The sequence below is a fragment of the Galeopterus variegatus genome, unplaced genomic scaffold (assembly GCF_000696425.1).
Source record: "Galeopterus variegatus unplaced genomic scaffold, G_variegatus-3.0.2 Scaffold1006, whole genome shotgun sequence".
In the NCBI taxonomy this organism is placed as follows: Eukaryota; Metazoa; Chordata; class Mammalia; order Dermoptera; family Cynocephalidae; genus Galeopterus; species Galeopterus variegatus.
In genome coordinates, this window is record NW_007727117.1 from 370,512 (window position 1) to 392,607 (window position 22,096).

General features: G+C 34.3%; 1 protein-coding gene across 1 annotated transcript in view; it reads left to right on the plus strand.

Moving 5' to 3' along the window:
• ROBO1 (roundabout, axon guidance receptor, homolog 1 (Drosophila)) overlaps positions 1-22,096 on the plus strand; it is a 415,298-nt gene that overhangs the window by 340,403 nt on the left and 52,799 nt on the right. Inside the window, exons 10-15 of the mRNA XM_008574166.1 lie at positions 6,355-6,560; positions 12,904-12,982; positions 13,295-13,416; positions 14,058-14,289; positions 15,251-15,372; positions 18,339-18,510. Coding sequence (XP_008572388.1) covers positions 6,355-6,560; positions 12,904-12,982; positions 13,295-13,416; positions 14,058-14,289; positions 15,251-15,372; positions 18,339-18,510 — 933 coding nt within the window. The remainder of the gene's footprint in view (positions 1-6,354; positions 6,561-12,903; positions 12,983-13,294; positions 13,417-14,057; positions 14,290-15,250; positions 15,373-18,338; positions 18,511-22,096) is intronic.

Here is a 22,096-nt window from a genome sequence, read left to right on the forward strand (position 1 = left end):
ATGGTTGTTCTATGTTTAATATTTGAAGAACTTTCCACACTGTTTTCCATAATGTTTATGCTGATTAACACTCCCACCAAGAGTGTACTAGAGTTCACTTTTCTCCACACTCTAACACTTATCTCTCGTCTTTTTGATAATAGCTTAAGAGGTATGAGGTGATAACTTATGGTGGTTTTGGTTTTCATTTCCCTGACGATTAACGATCTTTTCATAAACCAGTTGGCCATTTGTGTGCTTTTGGAAAATATCTATTCAGGTCCTTTGCCCAATTTCAATCATGTTGTCAGATATATGAGGGTACTTCAAAAATTTCATGGAAAAATGGAACTAAAAGATAATATGAATCTTTCCATGAATTTTCTGAAGACCCCTAAGGGTTTATTTCTGGGCTCTCTATTGTGCCCTATTAGTCTATGTGTTTTTGTGCCAGTACCATACTGTTATATATTACTACAGATTTAAAATAGAGTTTCAGTCAGGAAATGTGATGACTTCAGCTGTGTACTTTCTCAAGATTGCTTTGGCTATATTGGGTCTTTAGTGGTTCTATACAAATTTCAGGATTTTTTTTATTTCTGTGAAAAAATGGCATTGGAATTTTGGTAGGGAATATACTGAATCTATAGATTTTGGAAGTATGGACATATTTTATATATATATATATATATATATATATATATATATGTTTTTGATTTTTGTTATTGAAATGTTTGAAGCGAGTGAATTGTACAATTATTGACTTTTGTATATTAACCTTGTGTCCAGCAACTTTGCTATATCCACTCATTATTTCTAATAGTAGGTTGATTATTTCTGACATTTTTATGTACAAAATGTGTCAATTTCATATAAAGAAAGTTTTACTTCTTCCTCTTAATATTTATACTTTTTATTTCTTTTACTTGTCCTGTATTATCAGTGACCTCCAGCCTAGTGTATAGAATTGGTGATAGTGGACATGTTTTTCTCAATCTTAACTTTAGGGGACAAGCATTTAATGTTTCACCAGCAAATATAATATTAGCTAGGATTTTTGCAGATACATTTGAATTTCAAGAAATTTGGGGGAAATTTTTTAAAACATCAACTATATTATTTGGTTTCCAAGTGTTCTGAGGATAAAGTTTATATTTCTCATATGCTTTACAATTCATTATCTGATTCCCTGCAGGCTCAGCTCTGAATACAGTTGCTCATGTGCCCTAATTACACTGTGTCTGCTATGATTTTCCTTTGTCTTAAAATCTCTGCACACCTTGTTTCCACTAACTTGAAATTTCATTTCAGGAATTATTTTGTAACTCCTCACATATAGATTCTATGCCCCCATTCCTGTCATATATATACAGATTACATCTTATATTTTCCTGTCTTCTCTGTTTATTTTTCTATATTATTTATTAGACACTGAGTTCAGTGAGAGCAGTGCAGATATCTGTCTAGTCAAATTAAATATAATACTCAGAATTCACCCAGGGTTTGACATGTGGTAAACGCTCAATAGATCTTTGTTTAATGAGTGGATGAAACAAAGAAGGAAGGAAGGAACAGCTAGCTCTTGGTTAATTGAGAATTCAATATTAGAATTGTCTCACTCAAAAGCCCAAACCCTGCCTATGAAATATAATATTATATATGTGTGTATATATATATATATATATGTGTGTGTGTGTGTGTGTGTGTGTGTGTGTGTGTGTGTGTGTGTATATATATATAATATATATAATTGTACTCCAATAAATTAAAATGATCTAAAATGTTTTTACAGTGTCTTACATGTATTATAGCCATTAAGTCATGGTTGTGAAGACCACATAATGAATTTGATAGTGAGTGATATAACCAATATTTAGAAAAAGTAGAATGTAGAATTGTACACACATTTATAATTGCAACTTTATAATGCAACTTGTATATATATACAAGTTGTCTTTTTACATACATGAAAAAAGACAAAAAGAAACTCTGCTAAAGTATCCTCAAATATCTCTTATGCTCATAATTATAATTGAAAGCAATGCTTTCTCTGTGCCAACTGACATGTCATTATCACAAATTACTTGTATTTGTGAGACTAGATGATGCATAAAACTATTACTAAACTAAAAAAAAAAATTCAAAAGCAGAAAACTTATTTTTTTTTAAGTAGCCAGTTTATTCCCAACCCTAAATGTCCTGTTTCACCTTACACTATCTGGAGGGATTCAGGTGGTTTTGTGTTTGCTATTGTGGTGTTATTTTTAGTTTTCTTTTCTTTATTTCGGAGTTCATTGATGTACTAACAATAACAACTATGGACTCATTCTTCACAGGTAAAACTATAATTATTGTGAGTGCTGGCAATATCAATATTTATACATTACTAGGTCAGGTCAAGAGGATCACTAGTTAGCAGAGTACTTTCTGGATGCTATTTGACTTTAGCTCCTTGATCTTCTTCATTAATTGCAAACAGAACAAAAGCAGAGGCAGAATAAAACATGAGGCAGGGACATAGCAGCTCTTTTTGAAATGTTGCTTCTCTGTAGCTGTGGCCTGCCCTTAATAGAGTCAGAGCATACAAACTCACGTCACCTATTTAATTCAAAATGTTTCTAGTCATTATTACTAGAATGCAAGAAAAAACAAAGTTAATGATCATTAAATAAATGGTAGATAAAACTTAAAATCATGTCTATTCATCTCTCAAAAGTTATCCAAGGTACTTCAAAAAGTTTTTGGAAAATGGAATTAAAAGTGTATATGAATTCTTCCATGAACTTTTTGTAGTACCTTCATACTGTACGAATAGTGTTATCTTTATTTAGAAAAGGGATATTTGCCAGTTACTATTTAATTTGAACAAGTCACTTGAACTTCCAAAGTTTCAATCCCTTGATTTCTAAAATGGGATAATGATATTTTACGGCCAGAATTATAGATTTGCAAGATATGATGTTTGATGTGCTATGTAAACGGATGACAGTTGTGATACATAACTTTGATGTTTGTTTTGGTGTATAAATGTAAATTTTTCATACATGAAACAGTCAGTGTGTGTATGTAAGTTTGTGTTGTTTTTCACTTAAAATTATTTTATAAATATGTTTATAGTATTAACATACTTTCATTATTTTTGAGGTGACAAAATATTACATTATGATGATATACCCTCATTTTGGGGGGTCTTTAAATCTTTCATTGAATGTGGGGAAAAGACAGATAAACTTTTACAAACCCTGCTGTAACAGGGTTACACCATCTGTTGCACTGCTGGTACTATCACTGCCACCACCACTACTGCTATTACACTGATACTTATTAATCATAAGCTACAGTTATTCAGTGCTTAGTTAGTGCCAAGCACTATGCTGAGAACTTTTTACACCTGAGCAATTTCAAATCTGTCATCATCTCATTTTACTGCTGAGGAAACTGAGGCAGTGAATGGTGAAGAGTTATGCCCAAATCACACCGTTAATATGTATCTGAACTGAGATTTAGAACATAACTCTGCACTGTCCAATATGGTAGCTACTTAACACATGTAGCTATTTAAATTTGAATTTAAATTATTTGAAAGTAAATAAAATTACAGATCCAGTTCCACAAGCTCCCTAGCCACGCTCAAGTGCACAGAAGCCACTTATAGCTGTTGGCTGCTGTATTGGATAGAGTAGATATGGAACATTTCCATTGTCCATCACTACATCTTTCTGACTCCAGAGTCCATACATCTCTGGAGTCAGAAAGACATATTGCTGGAAAATTATCTGCTCACTTTGTTAAACACGTCTGTTTGTTGCACTTTCTATTTTATTGCCTGGTGATTCATTCTAATAATTCCAGCATGAGATATTGTCCCTTAATTTGAGGTTTGTCTCCAAATTATAAATTTAGGTTTGACTCATAAATGTTCTATGTTCTTTGGTGTTTTTAAGATTAAACATTTCATTAGTATTTTATTCTAATACATGACAACACTGAAAGGTTTTATTTTCTCTACCTAAAAACATGAAATTGCTTTAATGAGCTCTTAAGTCTTTCAGCTCTGATTTACCTATTAGTTCTTTACAGAAAAGGACAAGTGGTGATATCAAAGTACATATATATATCTAGCCTTTTTCAATTAGCCAAGCACTTTTACTCCATTACACCATTTTAATCTTCATAGCAATCCCCTGAGCTAGTTAGAACAAGTATTATTATACTCATTTTCCAGATTAAAAACCTGAGACTTAGACAATTTAAGGAACTTTCCCAAAGACATACGGCAGATTATGGGCAATCCCCTGAGCTAGTTAGAACAAGTATTATTATACTCATTTTCCAGATTAAAAACCTGAAACTTAGACAATTTAAGGAACTTTCCCAAAGACATACGGCAGATTATGGAACTGATGCTTTACTTGCTTTATTTTTGTTAATTACCCCGTGTAAATTATGCAGAAATAAATGACAGAGAAACAGCATCAATAACAGTGTCAGGATGGAATGAAGAGGTGTGGAGAATGCTAAATATGCTACAAATATCAATGAACTGTAATGATACAGAAAATTGAATAAATCCCTAGATACTGGATTATTTCTAGATATAAAAAGACTGCCAAATGTAAACTACTCTTTTACTGGACTTAATTGTAATCGACTATAGAGAAGCACTTTGTTACTAATTTAATTAATGTCCAGAAATACATATTCATTGATTCTTATAATCAAAGGAACACAGGTGGTCTTATAAAAATGTCAGTGCAATAAAATACGTTATTCTTTTTATCGTATTCATCGGGAGGAACCTCTAATTTGATTTAGCCAATCTCAACAGAAAATACAGAAAAAATTAAAAAATTCTAAACAAAAAGATTATTGGCATACGTTTTTCAGCCATGGAGTATCTAAAACACTCCTGCCTTCTGATATGCCCTCTAGTATTAGCAAATTTCACATAGGAACCAAGGCATAGAAGTGAATTGGAAGAGTAGAGAGGGAATGTGCAGTTGCTGATTTCACTCCATTGCTTTCCTTTTTTTTTTTAGTTTGAATGCACAAAACTAATAATTATTACATGATAAATGAGGAACAAATTCAAGTGTGACTCTTAGCTTGTGAAAATCTTTGGTGCATAAAACTTTGAACATGACACATCCAGCTTTGCAAAAATTAGTGCATCCAAAATTTAGTTACTCTGGCAACCAGTTTCTTTTCATCAGGCAACTTACTGGAATCTTTTTGTTTTGTATATTTGTGTCTTCTTTTTTTACTTTAACTAATATCCAGAATTTTAAAGCTTGATAATTAAAGAAAACTTCTGAAATTTTATTTTCTTTTATTTTTATTCATAAAAAAAAATCAGTGGAGTTTTTCCTAAATTGCCTAAGTCAGGGAATGTGAATGTCTCTTTAATACAGGATTTATTATATTTCCACCACAGTTGTTTTAAATTTTTCCATAAAATAACAACTTTTTGTAAACTTTTTAGGTTTTAGATTTTTCATATAATAATAAGAAAATTTTATTTTATACATAATAAAAATGCCTCTCATTATTACTTTCCACAGCACATTAAAATCGTTATTTAAGGTAACAGAATTGGCAGAAGTGCTTTTTCTATTCCTATTAGTTCCAGTATGGAAGTATGGTATTTGCCAAGTCAGGATATCGTCTTGATTTCTTTTTAGATCAGCCTCCCAATAATGTATTTGGGCAATTTTCCAGTTTCTTTGAATTCATTATAGTTGGATAATTTTCACCCAAATTTATTCTTTTAATAAAAAGAATTCCAAGATAAAAATAGATACAAGGAGCTTAAGCATATTGATTTGTAAATTATGAAAGTCCAAACACCTTTTTGAATCCAAAATTGTCAAGCATGCTGATATGTTACCATCATTTTTTTCTGTCAGACACAAAACAGTTATGTAATGTCCAGTTGGCTTTGGTTCATTTATTAAAATTTGTCTCATTCGTTTCCGTGGGATAAATATTTTCTTATAGTTGTTGTGCTTTGTTTTTTTTCATATTTTAATGTTTAAAAAATGTAGCATTCCACATCTCACCTCTACATATCTACTTCACCATCTACAATCATTTAAGTTCTGAAGTCTTAAGTTAAATAATGACAATGCAGCAGTCTCAGTCAATGATTGGTCATTTGAAAGGAGCACATTGTACCTCATTTTAATATTCTTGCTCTGGCAATTGCTTCAGTGCATCATATGAATAATGCATTCTGAATAATGCATGTATCCTACTTTAATTACTTGTTTAATTATCTTTAGTTTGTTTCAAAGCCTAGAGCAACTGCTGTTGCTTGGATGATTAGAAAATTGCTTCCAGTTGCAGAAATCTATTTCCTGTTGTTTCTGCTGGCAGTGATTGCAGACCGGCCTCCCCCAGTCATTCGACAAGGACCTGTGAATCAGACTGTAGCAGTGGATGGTACTTTAGTTCTCAGCTGTGTGGCCACAGGCAGTCCAGTGCCCACAATTCTGTGGAGAAAGGATGGAGTCCTTGTTTCAACTCAAGATTCTCGAATCAAACAGCTGGAGACAGGAGTGCTGCAGATTCGATATGCTAAGGTAACTTGAAGTGACACCCTGGGCTCCCTGTCTTATTCCACTTTGTTTTTGCTTCCAGCAACTAGGTGTTGAAACCTCAAATTTTAGAATTAATGAAATGCTAAATAAAAGTATTAACATATTTTTAATTTGATGCTTTATTTCTGAAACTTTCCATTGTGTATGTTTAAGATAATTTGACTCATATTTTAGCCTATGGCAAGTAATTTAAGGTTATATTGAGGAGAAAAAAAAAAGATCCTAAGACCTACTGAGGAAAGTAGATGGGGATTTTCTTTCCATTGTGTATGTTTAAGATAATTTGACTCATATTTTAGCCTATGGCAAGTAATTTAAAGTTATATTGAGGAGAAAAAAAAAAGATCCTAAGACCTACTGAGGAAAGTAGATGGGGATTTTTGGAAGCAAAAATACGCTCCAAGCAGTAGTATGATGCGGTTATTCCATAAAGAATTTTTTCAAGATATTTTCTAGTACCATTTTACATGCAATGTACTTAAACAGTTCTATTGTGAGTAATTGGCTCAGCATTTTGCTATTACAGAATACTATACATGCAAACAAAAGCTATAAAGCAATGTACATACTGAGTGTACATTTCAAACCAGAACTTTCAATGATGAAAAGCCTACGGGTTTGTGGGAACAATTTAGGGATTTACCTTCCCAGGGCATCACATCCCATACCTGTTCTTTCAGGACTGTGTTTTTTGTTTTGACTTTATTTTTTCTTTTTAGGTCAAGATCAGACAGGCTCCTGAGATCATGAGACATGTGAAAGAATAGTTTTGAAAACAATAAACATAAATTTCAATTGCTTTATTGCCTGTTGTGGGTGGCTTCTTTGGAGTTTTTGATCAGCATCATACTTCTTTTTATGTGTCACAAAAGTTAATATATTGTACTTCTTTGTGACAATTATTGTGACATTGTTATTGCAATTGCCAGAGCAAGATGACAACATTTTTGCTTTATCAAATGTTAATTTAAGATTCGGTTATTAGCATAAGCAAATGTATATGGGTTTATTATACTGCTGATGATTTTAAATGTGAATGTGTGATATGTGTTTGTTTTATCACGTTCAGAGTTTAGAAGAGAAAGAGAGAGTTAATTCCAGCTAGGGTTTGGCTTTATACTTCTCAAACCACCTTAAATAATAGGCTTAAAACATGGGAGGGGGAAGTGCAAATACCTTAAGAAGAAATCCTTTTTTAGTTATCCTTTCTCTGTAAATGTATGTTTGTTTCATATATCCATATAGGTATAACTCTGATAAATATGAAATAGCAAGAATAGTCATTGGCTAAACTTTATCAGCCTTATTATGTGACTTATTGGACATAAAGATATAATTTAACAATAAAGATTAACTATTTGAATTTGAGGAGTTACATACCTCAGTAATTGTTAATTGTCCCTGAAACTAATATTATGATTTGTTAATACAACTAAATATTATGTTTATATTATACAGTTATAATAACCATATAGAAGCTCCATATAATTACATGTGGGTGTAAAATCTTAATCATTTCATAATTGTATTTAAAATTAAGTAAACTTTATTTATGTTTAAATTCGGTACTCATCACCTTCTGGAGGAATCTTCAGGATTACAACCTTAATCAAGTAATACTCTCAAAATCACACAAATGTGAGAGATATTTGGAGAGTAAACTTAAATTTGTTCTTAATCTCTCTGTTCAGTGAACAACTTATAAAGCATGGGAAAAAAATACTTTAGGTCTTTATGTCAGTTAGCCTGTTTTTTATTGTCAATTATGTGAGCCATGATATATGAAAATTTTAAATGAAAAACAGCTATATTTTGGTCAAAGCTGGGTTAAAGAAACAGATAAAAAGAAAAATGGACATGTTAAAAGCTGCTTCTAAAACATTTGAAACTAAAAATTTTGTTCACTTGAACCACATTTTGGATATACTGCTTTTAATATTTTGTGAATAGAAATTATTTTTAGCTTTCAACTGACAGATTATTATCTCCTATCCACCCTCTTGCTCATCCTATTATTTTAATGCTCTCATACCACTAAAATTTATGTATTGATTAAAAAAAGAGATAGTTTGAATCAACCTTTACTCTTTTTTTACATAATGTCGTTGCAATTACAATGCGTTGTTCTTATTTTAATCAAGAAAGCCAATTCTAGAGGATAGTGATTAGAAATATAAAATTATTTTCTCAGCATACAGGGGACTCATGTCTCTACCTTGAGGTACACATTTCCCAAAGAAAAATTGTAACTTTGTTATAATGATAGAAACAAATTATGCTCAAGAAAAACTTTAACCATTTTTTCCTGGTTTGGGAAGGGATCTGCCAGCCATGTCTCATGTTTTGTGTTTTCTAGTGCATATATCAACAGTCATTTTGGAAGGATTTTTTGTTTCAGAATTCACAAAGGAAGCAAACCGAGTTGTAGAACATGCCCACGTCTGTCTCATGTTGTGTGAATTCAACACACCCAAATGCCTGTATTTGCTGATATGAGTCACCTCACCAAGAGTTTTAATAGACTTGGAGCCTGCCTTAAGGCAGTTTGAGGTTTTCAATATTAGATACGCATTTGTAAAGAATGCAGAAACTATGACAGCTGTAAAATGAATTTAAACTTTTGTTCCCATTGTAGTGGGCTCTATCCAGTAGACTCTAACTGAAAGTTTTTGATTGCTTCTTAACGCTATTCTATCACATACTCATATTAATGATTTTATAATATAGGCCCTCATCTTTAAGTGAGGCGGTAGTGAACATTTTATATGCACATTAAGAGTTTTTAAAATGTTAGTCAATTTGCCTTTGTACATACATAGCTAGTATAACAACTTAAGTGAAATTAATCCATGTCAACTGGAAGACTGGATATATACAGAAACTGGCATAGAATTTTTAAATCAATAAATTTTCATCTCATCTTCTCAACCTACTATGTGACTGTAAGCAAATTAGTCAGTCCTTCTGGGCTTAAGTTTCCTCACCTGTAAAATGGGACTAAATGTACTCCTCAAGATTGGGGAAAGTTTAAATTAACTAACTGGTATATGAGTAAACAGGATTCAGGTTTTTTGTTTTTGTTTTTGTTTTTCTATTTTATGCCATAAGACTCTGGTCTTGAATTTCTTTCAGTTTCTGGACTAAAAATAAAGGAAGTTCATAAAATTTGTGGGTATCATAAAATCGAGAAAGACAGCTAGTGTGCCAAGTGAAAGAATCAAAATTAAATATATCTCGACAGTCTGGGAGGATGGGCAAGTGCTAGCAATATTAAAATTAGTGGAGCAAATTAAAAGGCATGATATTTGAACTTAGGTTTAAAAAATTAGCAGAGAAGGATAGACAGAGGATACTGGCTTAAGAGAACATGTGGATATGTGTCAGGGCTGTGGGAGGTGGACAGACTTGAGTGTCTGAAGTCAGTTAAAACACCTATCTGAACCAACTGAGTGATGTAGCTGCCAAAAAAATAAATACAGTCTTAGCTGGCATTAGTGGAATTATGTCCGGATCGAGTATTCTCCCCCCTCGACTCTGAACTGGTCATATCATGAGTGGAGTAATGGTTTGTGGTGAGCACTACATTTCCAGGTGGACTTTCAAGACTTTTCAGAGGAGCAAAGTGAGCATAGTTAGTAGGGCTGCCTGGATAGCTAAAAATCACATCATCGGAAAAGAAATTCATGGATTTTGGCATGTTTAACCCAGAAAATAATAAAGTGAGAGTAGGCATGACATCTTTTCCCTAAAATTTTAAGAGACTGTCATGTGGAAGAGGTATGCTCATTCTAACTCCAGGCACTGGAACAGACCAATGAATAGACCTAACACTGAGGCAGATTTCACTGTCTAGTTCTTGGACTGCTTTTGAGACACTTTATAGCCCAACTGTGGGTCATGGCCATAGCAGAAACCTGGGGCAGAACCTGAAAAAATTCCTCTTGGAAGGTACCAAATGCATAAGCAATGAGGGGAAAACCCAGGGGTGGAGGAAATTTAGAAAAGACTTGTTGGAACTTGATTCATAAGGAACCAGGTATCCTATCTATTCCCATTTTTGAAACACAGTTGCAAAAGAATCTTACCCAAGTACAGACACCTATGAATGAGCTGAGGTCAAAAGGTAAAAGTACACAGATACAGGGCACAGGTTCCTAGTTCAGGAGTCAGGTAGGCTTATGTCGCAGTTGGAATGAGAGCCTTGTCACGAGGTGATCAACATATGCTTTACCAAAGACAAGATTTGACAGTGCGGGGAAGATGAGTCTAGTAGCTGGCAGGGAGGGGTGGTGGTCATCGCTGGTATGTGGTGGTAGTTGCTGCTGGAACGACTATTCTTCATCCACATGCCCTGTCCATGCAGCATTCTTGAGCCCTACTTTTAAAAGAATATGTACACAGACACAGAATGTAACAGAATATATGTAGTTACATAGGAAGATGCCAGTTATTGTAAGTAATGAGTGGGGCCTGGACAATCTCCCTCAGCGATTGTGCACAGGGAGGTCCAGCACCGGGGAAGCGACTGCATAGAGCAATATCTAAGGCTTCCTCCAAGTCAAATTCTGAATGCTGGGAAGAACCTTTGATATTATAATACGTTTCTTCAGGAGAAACAGGAGAACAATATCTATGAAGGGATCAATTCATAAACTTCTCAAAATTACATTATTAGATGTCACTTTCCATTTTTTCCTCTGATGTGAAAGTTTCTAAAATAGTAGTATAGGACAGCTATTGCTGGAATGGTTATACTTGGTTTGGGAAGGGAGGGATTTTCATGGAGGGATTGACCAGCGAGTTTATCTCAAACCAGAAAAATTAGGGATTGAGATGCAAATCATGGTAGTTACCTTATAAAATGGTTAGTTCTGCATTTGAAGATACTTCCCAAAAGACAGACGATTCCCTGAGGATGGGAGCTTACATATAAGGCAAGTGTTTGGAAGCTGACATTAAGTGTGCGTTTTTCATACACTAAAACACTTTATTTATTTTTGTTTTCTTTTCTTTTATTTTATTTTTGGCACTGGCTGGTATGGGGATCCAAACCCTTGACTTTGGTGTTTTCAGCATTATGCTCTAACCAACTGAGCTAACTAATACATTTTAATTCAACTTGTTTATTAAGCACATTCTGTGTACATGACACTGTGCTAGTGCTGTGGGTCCACAAAGATGGTCCTGATGCCTTTCCTTAAGAAAAATTCTTTTTATACCTTACCACTGGCAATTCTCACAACAGTCTTCAGAGTTAGCTGCCACTGATATTACCATTTGACACATAAGGAAACCAAAGAATAGTGAGGTTAAGAAATCCTCCCAATGTCACATGTTGCAAATCCAAGTCTGTTTTATTCCACATACCTCACTCTCACCCTAGAAATAAATGGTAGCCAAAGTCATGGGAGCAATTGAGACCAGTAGGAAAGGAAATGTGCCTGAGATGGAAAGGTGACAGTCAAGTGTTTCTATCTGTAGGCTGTGATAATAGGTATCCTGAGGTCCAGAACCTGCCAAAAATACTGGTGAAGTATGACAAAGTATGAGGTGCCAGAATTATCTGTTGTTTTTCTCATTTTGCTTATTGGTAAGCTTAATTTGCAGGTTAAATATATAGACAATCAAGTGAAATTCAAGAATATTTAATGGCACTCTTGATCTGCTATCTCTTGCCTGGCTTCCTTGGGCTCCATCAGACAAACTTACCAATCTCATTGTTTTTCTTTTGGTGGCTGGCCAGTACAGGGATCTGCACCCTTGACCTTGGTGTTATCAGCACCATGCTCTAACCAACTGAGCTAACCAATCAGCTTCCAATCTCATTTTTAATATTCATGCTTTTGCTTTCTATCCAAGGTCAGTTCCTTGAAGGTATTTAATCACTTAGAATACTAAAATTCTCAGTTTTTTATGGGATGGTGAATAATCTAGAATTTCTGTGTCAAAATACAATACTCTGAGAAGGAGAATTCTGCAGGCCAAAAAAAATGTGTACATCTTCTCTTCTTCACCCTGTATTCCCTTTTACTGTTGTAAACAAAGCAAAACATCTGTATTTAGAAAATCTCCTTAGAAATGAGCAACTGCTGTGGTGTACATACTTTTAATAAGTTTAACAAAACCCCTCCTCATCAGAAAAGAAATCTGCTTAACAGTAGTAGCAGTTTAATATTTATTTGGGAGGAAATCCAGATTCATCTTACGAGATGTAAGGTACCTGACTTCTTTTGAGGTTGCTTTTCCTTTACCACGTCTCCATGCTTTCCATTGCCCAGCCACTCTGCTGTGATTTCTGGCTCTTTTGTTTTTCTTGTGTGGTTAGGATCACTGCAGAGGTTATAAGAAGCTCAGAGGGGGTTGCACTAGCCTCCTCATTCTTAGCAAGAAAGTGACATTACACGGTAGGAGGAGCTGTTAAACGTTGCCATTTCCCATTGTGACCTTTGCCTCCTGATCTTTTTTGCTTTCTACATGCACTCTGCTCTCTCTCTCCCTCTCTCTCTCTCTTGTTCTCTCTCTTTCTTGCCTTACTGTCCTTATCCTAATAAAAAGGTTAAGTTGTTACAGTTTTATTCCACATCACAAGTTGGCTTTATAGTCCCAGTGATTCCTCTTTTCAGAGTTGCTATGAGTGAAAGGATTCTTTCACCATGATTTCATTCAATGCAGTAACATTGTGTAGAACCTGACACAGTCTTTTTGAATTACTGCAGATGTCCCACCAACAAGTCAGGGGGTGGACCACAAGCAGGTCCAGAGAGAACTGGGAAATGTTGTCCTGCACCTCCACAATCCTACCATCCTTTCTTCCTCTTCGATCGAAGTGCACTGGACCGTGAGTTGTTGCAAAATTTGATCTCAGTTTTAATAAGCAGGTGACTTGTGTGAGATCATTACATATGTAAAATTTAGCTATCTGTTGCCCACTTCTACACCACTGATAACTTTATAATGTAAGCGTTGTTTACTGTGGTTGCTATGTTCTGACTTTAAACAGAGAAAAGTTTCCTTTTTGTGTATATTTTTTTCTATTATGTTCTAATAGTGAACTTTAACAGTCTCAGTGGAAAGGGACAGTAAGTATTAACTATGAAGATGTCACGTGTGATAGGACCATTATCACAAGAATTTTTTAAACTTAGAAATATCTTTGAGTATTAAGTAGACTTTTAAAATCAGTCATAAAACACATTTTACTTCCTGTTCCCTTTACCCTGGCATGTTTCTAGATAATGTCTCAGAACTGCCATGATGCCTCACATTCCAGCATGAAGAATAGAAATTAATATCATAGAAATTAATATCACCTTACAAAAGATAATGGATTTTTTTTAATATTATACTTTTATGAATGAGAAAAACAGGGGGTGAAGCCAAATTAAATTACTTGCATTTTGTTATATTTAATTTTCATTATTTTTCAGTGAACCAATAAAAAGGTATGAATGATTGCATTTTCATTTGTCATCTGAATAGGTGGACCAACAGTCTCAGTACATTCAAGGATATAAAATTCTCTATCGGCCATCTGGAGCCAACCATGGAGAATCGGAGTGGTTAGTTTTTGATGTGCGGACCCCAACCAAAAATAGTGTGATTATCCCTGATCTCAAAAAGGGAGTCAACTATGAAATTAAAGCTCGTCCTTTCTTCAATGAATTTCAAGGAGCAGATAGTGAAATCAAGTTTGCCAAAACCCTAGAAGAAGGCAAGTAGGATAAAGTGTGTGATTTCTGTGTGTTGCTGTATACTTGTTAGATATAACAATTACAACTTAATTGAAATTGTTAAGATGTTAATAGTTAATAATTATTAAGTGTGTTGATATTGAATTTTATATTTTGTTAAGAGAATTTCTTTAATTAGAAAAGTAAAAAAAACAAAATTGACTTGCTTTCGTAGAGGCCTACATAAAAACGTGCACATGTGAACACTGTATTACTTAATGGCATATATGGGGTATATTTACTTATTATGAGGTATATTTAATTATTCAGAACTAAAATTTACATTTAAAGATGGAATTGTTTTCAATTTGCTTGCCTTTCCGTTCATTTACTGAATGTTAATTTTGATTAATGATTTATAAATAAAGTGAGTGATGTCTTGGTTTGCCCAGGACTTTCTGGGGTTAGCATTTTCTCCTTATGCCTCAGTTCTCTGGAAACCCCTCAGTTCTAGGCAAACCAGTATGGCTGGCCACCCAATAACTAGGAATCAAAAATTAATATTTACTACATAAAGGTAAAAGGCTACATGTAATAAGCATACTCTTAAGAAAAAAACAGCATTTCCCCTAACATGTCTTTGTCACTTTGACTATATAAATGATAGGATATGGTTAATATCATGAATGATTAGCATTCATCCTCACATGTTTGAACACTTTTAGGGAGAACATAAGAGTAGCGTTACAGGGTAGGAGAAATAGGCATTATCCTAAGATTTTTTTTAATATAATTTTGTTTATGGAAAATTTACAGTGGGTTAGCAATATTGAGGAAAACTTAAGCAGTTTGGGACTAGGCAGATTTGGATGAGATACATCTTTAAACATATGCACATATTGATATAATATTTATATAGATATTGTTGGATTTTAAGTATTAATTACTTGCTTTCAACGTTCTGTAATACTAATAATCTTCTTTTTTAAAACAATATAATAGCACCCAGTGCCCCACCTCAAAGTGTAACTGTATCAAAGAATGATGGAAATGGAACTGCAATTCTCGTTAGTTGGCAACCACCTCCAGAGGACACTCAAAATGGAATGGTCCAAGAGTATAAGGTAATGCATGTATATTAATTTACTGAGGGACACCCCCTCCATCCACAAAGAAAAAGCTGGTTAAATTGTTTTCTGGATATTTGGCGCCATCTGCTGGTCCAAGTAGCAACATGTAAAATTATTTTTAAAATACTTTCCTGTTTGTATTCAGAGATTGTAGAATAATTATTTTTGCTAGAAAAGCCATTTTAAAAGAGAGAATCTAAGTGGTTACAAAATATATATGTTCATCTAATTTATCACAAAACAACTAATTTAAATGCTAATAAAAATCTTTTTTCTGCTAAAAAATAGCTGAAATATATTTTGCAGAATTAGATTGCCTATGGAATTGGCTATGGGTCACATTCCATGTTAGCTTTATTTTTTACATTTTTTAAATTTTAGGACTTTATAGTTAAGTTGGAAAAACACTTTAGTGTGTATGAAAATCATTCTTTCTGTAAAAGAGGGTGTTTGACCTTATCTTATTAATGAATCTGCATTATAATCTTAATGAGCTATAATAAATGAATAATTGAAAGATTGAATCAGGAATACCCCAATAGAAAGTAGATTTTATGTGTACTTTTTTCAACACTTACATAAACATACAACATGCTAGAAATTTAACTGCAGAACCTGTACTTCTCTAGTGACTGATTTATATTTCTGTGATGCCTGAGTATTTTTCTAGTTACTAGCTAACTTTTGACATTTAGTAGATTATCTCTCATATGTGAGTATTTTAAACTGTGCCTGATGATATGATACTAATGTAAGAAGGTGGACACAGCTACCTTCTCCAGTGTAGGTCAGTGATTTTAATAACAGGCTAACATCAGAATCAATGTGGAATCATTTTCCAAATATGGATGCCTGCCCATCTCTCTCAGAGATTCTGATGCAGTTGGTCTTCCAGGGGTCTTTACATGTATATTTTGGTGATTCTGATGCAGTTGGTCTTATGGGGTCCTTACATGTATATTTTGATGATTCTGATATGCAGCCTTAGTTAAGGCCCACATAAAGACCATAAATGTTCTTCTGAATAGCAAATTAATTTGTAAAATAACCAGGTATCTTGAGCTTAATTTTAGGTATATTTTATTTTTAAATGTTTTTTTTAAATAAATTGAAAACATCCTTATGAAATTTGTATACATTAACAGGGCTACAGTTTTTAAAAAGTATTTAAAATGTTGTCATAAATGCACCGTGGATGTTTTAAAGTATTTCAAATAAGATTTCCTAGTGAAATTGAATCATTAAAAGGTAAAAGTCTCTATACTTTTAAATGCTTTTTCAGGAGTTTCAAGGTCATTTCGATACTGGGGAGTGACAGGATGCCATGTTTCAGTTCGGAAAAATAGACTGTTATAGAAGATTTTTAAAAATTTAAAATGAGGTGATTTCTCAGCTCTCAGGCAAAGTTGTGTAATGTAGGCATTTTCCCCTAAGAGTCAAAACTCATTTCTCTCCTGAACAAATGCAAAAGAGTGGATTTCACTTAACTTCATGGTCAATTTAAAATAATAAAATGCCTTTCAGAACCTGATTGACTGGTACAAAATCAGTTTGTGGCTTCGGTTCAGCTGCGTAATGTAATTGGGGAAAAAAATTCACAAAGGAGTCTTTACTTCCAAATGGTCAGATCCTGGTGTAGTGTCTGACCATTTGCTGGTGTTTGCATTGAAACTATATTAAAATAATACTAATTTTCAAAGAAAAAAATGAAAGGTTATTGCCCAAGTGATAGAGGACATGCTTATTTTAAATCCCATTTCCTATTACAGTTTAGACAATAGCCGACTTGAAGCTAATCCTACATATGGCTTGAGGACATCATAAAAAATATAGAGCATGTTTTACTACTCTGTGGATCATTTTTTTTATGGAAACTGAGTCCAAATATCGTCACGCACCGTATCCAAGTTCTTAAACATTGCAAAAGATCACTCTAAGATTAATCCCTTAATGAAATTTCATTAAGTCCTTGTGAATTAAATCCTCATGGATTATAGTGTAGTTCAAAAATGCTTGTTTCCTGAAAATAGTTTCCTTTCACAAATATAATTACCAAGGCTGATAAGGTACACAATAACTTTCTTACTAGAAGAATGTTTTTCTTTACAATCACATATGTGTTATGGAAGACTAATTAATATTCTCATTTAAGTATAAGATCACTGTACCACCAGCCGCCACCCAAAAACAAGAATACATGAATAAAAATAAGATCAGAGTGCTAATTTTCTCTTATTAATAATAATTCAACGTACCATAGGCTGAGTAAAATCCTAGGATGATCCTTACTCCTTGAGTGAAGTTTTATTTTTAATAACAATATTTACGCAAAGTACTTTAGATTATTCAGAAGCTCCACCTCCTTTTAAACCAACTGCTTCTTGGTTTAATGAGAAATGTGATGTCACAATAACAGTGCCAGGTAATCTTATGCCAGTAATTGTTGAAGTAAAGTACTAGACTTGTAGTTCCTATCCACCTGTTTTGCAATGCAAGATCATCTAGCGTCATGCCTAAGGGTAAAGTCACAATGACAGATAAGTCATTGTTTGTTATATGGATATACACAGCTTTCTGCAAGTTCCCTTTTTTTTTTTTCTGGCAAAAAATTTCTTGGTGTTAAAAAAGAAACAAAATGTAATGACATGAGCTGATAAAGAACCCTAATGATCTGGGTTCATAGGAACCAATATCTTCATGCAAAAATTTGTAAACTTACCAGATATAATTCTTTAAAAGTATGTGAGAAAGTATAAAGAGGTCTTGAAGCTACTACTAATACTAAGTTTGACTGGAAGAGTCTTCTCAGAACTAGGTTTTTGGGAAAAATGGCTTTTGAAACTTTCTATGGTAGGCTCACAGTAGGTCTGAACTCTGTGTCTAAAACCACAATCCTCTATTGATCTTTGGATTAATTTAGATAATTTACCAACTTGGCATTCGTGACATGCTTCTTACAGGTTTGGTGTCTGGGCAATGAAACTCGATACCATATAAACAAGACGGTAGATGGTTCCACTTTTTCTGTGGTCATTCCCTCTCTGGTTCCTGGGATCCGATACAGTGTGGAAGTGGCGGCCAGCACTGGGGCCGGGCCCGGGGTGAAGAGCGAGCCTCAGTTCATCCAGTTAGGTGAGTGTCCATGCAGACTCAGCTGCACAATCTGTCACTGCACCCCTTGTCCTGCTGTGCTGTTTTTGCATGTGGCCGAGCCACTGTTGCAGGTTGAATAGGATATGGAATGTGGCTTAGAGCTACCACAGTGATGTTAGCTTTATTTTAAACATATATGAGGCTACTCCCAAAAGTTCATGGAAAAATGGAATTTAGAGATAATATGAATATTTCCATGAAGTTTTTAAAGATCCCTCATGAATAGATAGATCTATAGATCTATACATATATGAATAAAGATTTAGATATCTCACAATTAAACTTAAACTTCTCCAAGCACACATTGTAGATGATATTTCAAGGAAAAGGCTGTCAATATTTATTGTCATCCTAATACCGTTCTACAGATTTTTTTTCGTCTATTCAACAAATACTGTTAATTGAGCACCAAGGATACCTCAGTGAACAAGAAAAACACACTCTACACCCTCATCAAACTCACTGTTGTCTGGATTTAAAAGAAAAAAATATTCATGCAAAACTTAAACTAGGTATTAAAAGTTGGAAGTTTATGGCAATGTGCAATTTATATTCACATTTAGTGTCTGTTTTAAAATTGTAATTACTTTTTATGATAAAATATAGATCGAGATGTCAAAGAGCATTGAAATATGTTTATATGCTAATTACTTAGAAAGTTGAATGAATTTGTGCTATAAAAGTGGTTAAATTAATTAAAAAGAAAATAACAAACCTGATATAGAAGACTTCATTACACAATTCCCTACAGGCAACATGGCATGAACATAAAACACAAATTAGCAAGTGATGACCAGTAAAAGCTAAAACAAACAACAACAAAATATTGTAACTGAAAAAAGTAGAGAAAAAGATCAGATGGGCAAAATTTAATTATGAAAGGCTCTGAGAAGTATATAGTCAACTTTATGTCTGTGTTTTCCAGATTAGAAGTTAAGCATTAGTAATATTTTATATCAGTTGCTAAATTATAAAAAAGAATAAGACGTATGAATCTTTATACTTCACAATTAATATTATTTTTGAATGTTAATAATAGGGATGACATCCTAGAAATTATTTTAAAATAAAATTAAGAAATATTGGCTTTAATAAACTTTGTTGCCATACATAATGAAATTCACATTCATTTTGAAATCAATGAATTGATGTGTCATTGTTCAGACAGTGCTGGCTGCTGTAACAGGTAACATTTGCAGAATCTGCGTCCTATACATGAACACAATTTTAGTCTACCAAAAGTCCTATGGTGGGGTGGGACTCTGTTCCACATAGACATTGAGGGTCACAGGCTGATGAGCCTTAATCTTTTTTAACGTGGGGCTTTCACGATTGATCCTGGGCCATCAGAAAGGAGCAAAGGAAACATATAGTCTCTGGGAGGATTTAAATGGTGCAGATGTGGAAACAGTGCTCAGTGTGATGGGAAGTAGATGAATGGCACATCACAAAAGAAGCCACTGACTGGGAAGCTACCATCACCACCTCTGTCCTGTGGAAGTTCCATTCAAGCCTTTAGGTGAGAGCTCGCTGTCCCTGTCACAGCCATGGGCTAGAACTTGATTTGGGGATTTATCTTTTACATTTAGCACATTTTAAAACAATGATTATATGCACAACTTTTAAACAAAACTAGCTTCATGGTTTGTTTCAAGCAATACAGGAAAGTATTAAAAAAATTTGCTTGAGGCTTCTGTTGTGATATATGAAAGATATGGAGGAAAACAGTTATATTGAGGACACAGTTGATATTCATATATGGGCCCACTTTTGCGAAATGTCAGTACTTATTAAAATTGAAATTGTAAGTGACATTGTGATGACCCTGCACATTGTTGATGTTGTTGATGTTACCTGTTTTTATAACATGTGACTTTTAGTCCTGGTTTTTGGAAAATAAATTGGAAAAAGGACCATATGTAATTTTATTTATTTAAGATTTAAATCATGAGTTTAAAGGGTTTTCCTGAAATTACAAATGCATTCCAGTTTTTCATATCTTAGTATAGCCTCAGCTGCAGTGAGACAAAGACTGAGACACAGAGTGGCTGTTTTAATTCATTAGTCACACTATGCTTTATTCTGTTAAACCCATCTGGTCACTTGCATGGAACCTCTCTTGGCTATTTCCATAAAATCTGAAGCTACTCAACTTAACCTTGCACAAATAGCCATGAAATCCATAAACCTAGCAGATACAATGGGTTTATTAGGAATAAAAAGAATAGGCCTGCTTGGTGAACTTTCAGAAGATGAAGTGCTCTTAGGATAACCAGAGGTAAAAGTGTTTGGAACATGAAATAAAACTTTCAGTCAACAAACAGCTGAAGGCAGGTGACTGCTTGTGAAAATAGGTTTTTCAGCCTTGACTCTCCGTAGAATGTAATCTGGAATTCTGTTCAAGAAAAAAGCAATTAAAAAAACCACATACACACAAAACGAGGAGGAATTTAGTCATTTCACACGAGTGCTGTTTTCCTAAAGGCTGTTTCCTTAGCCATTGAATGCCGCTTATTCTTCCTGCCAGCTGTCTTATCAAGATACAATATGATTTAATAAGAAAAAATAATCTATAGGAATTTTTTTTGTGTTTAAGTAACATTATTCATAGCTAATGAGTTATACAAATTATTTTTCTGGGAAAAAATGTATATTTGAACTGAAAATGTTTCTATTTTAAAGCAGTTTGTATTTCTCTCTCATTAAGTCTTTAGGTCTGTCTCTGCGGAGTGGCTATAAAATTTAGTCTGGCCTTGACAGGACTCCAGGGGATTTGGTTGTGGATGTTTACAGTGTGCCTTTCACAGGATATTCCTTTATCCTGGCAGGCAGCATAATGCCTACGTGTCCCTTTCACAGGAAATATGTTTATACTGGCAGATGCCCTTATGACCAGTTTATTCCTGCCAAGATGGCTCCTCTTTAAGGTAGCCTTGACTGGGAGGAAAGTTAGGGCCAGGTGAGTTGGTCACATGAGACACAGAGGAAGCAACACAACAAAAAGACATGAAATAACAGGAGCAATTTATTACTCACAGGTCCACGGGAGAAGAAGGGCGACTGTGAGTGCTGACTAGAAGGTGGCGGGGGTAATGACCTCAACTAGCAGTTGGGGAGCCAGAGAGAGACGACCTATGGGCTGAAGTCTTTACTGGTGTTCAGGGCATTACCCTAGCAGGTTTTCTGAAGGGAATTCTAATTGGCAGCTTCGTAGAGCAAACAGGTGTGAGTTCCATAGGGTCCTGCCGTCACTGCAGCCTATCTGCGAAGACCGTGTGAGGTGAGAGGTCAGGGGGCGAGTCAAGTAGGTTGTATCTTAATGTCCCATAGGGAGGAGGTCACCAGGAGGTGGTTACCTGGATCAACCACACTGAGGAACTGGGAAGAGGCAGAGAACTGGAAACTATGTCAAGATGACTACACTCTGCTTCTGGAATGAGAAAGTTAAACTTAGTTTCAAAATGGATACCAAGGCAACACAAAATTATAAGAATTCACTACAAGAATAGTTTCAGAATCTAATCCTTACCCATGGGGAAAATGTTCCAAGACCCCTAGTGGATGG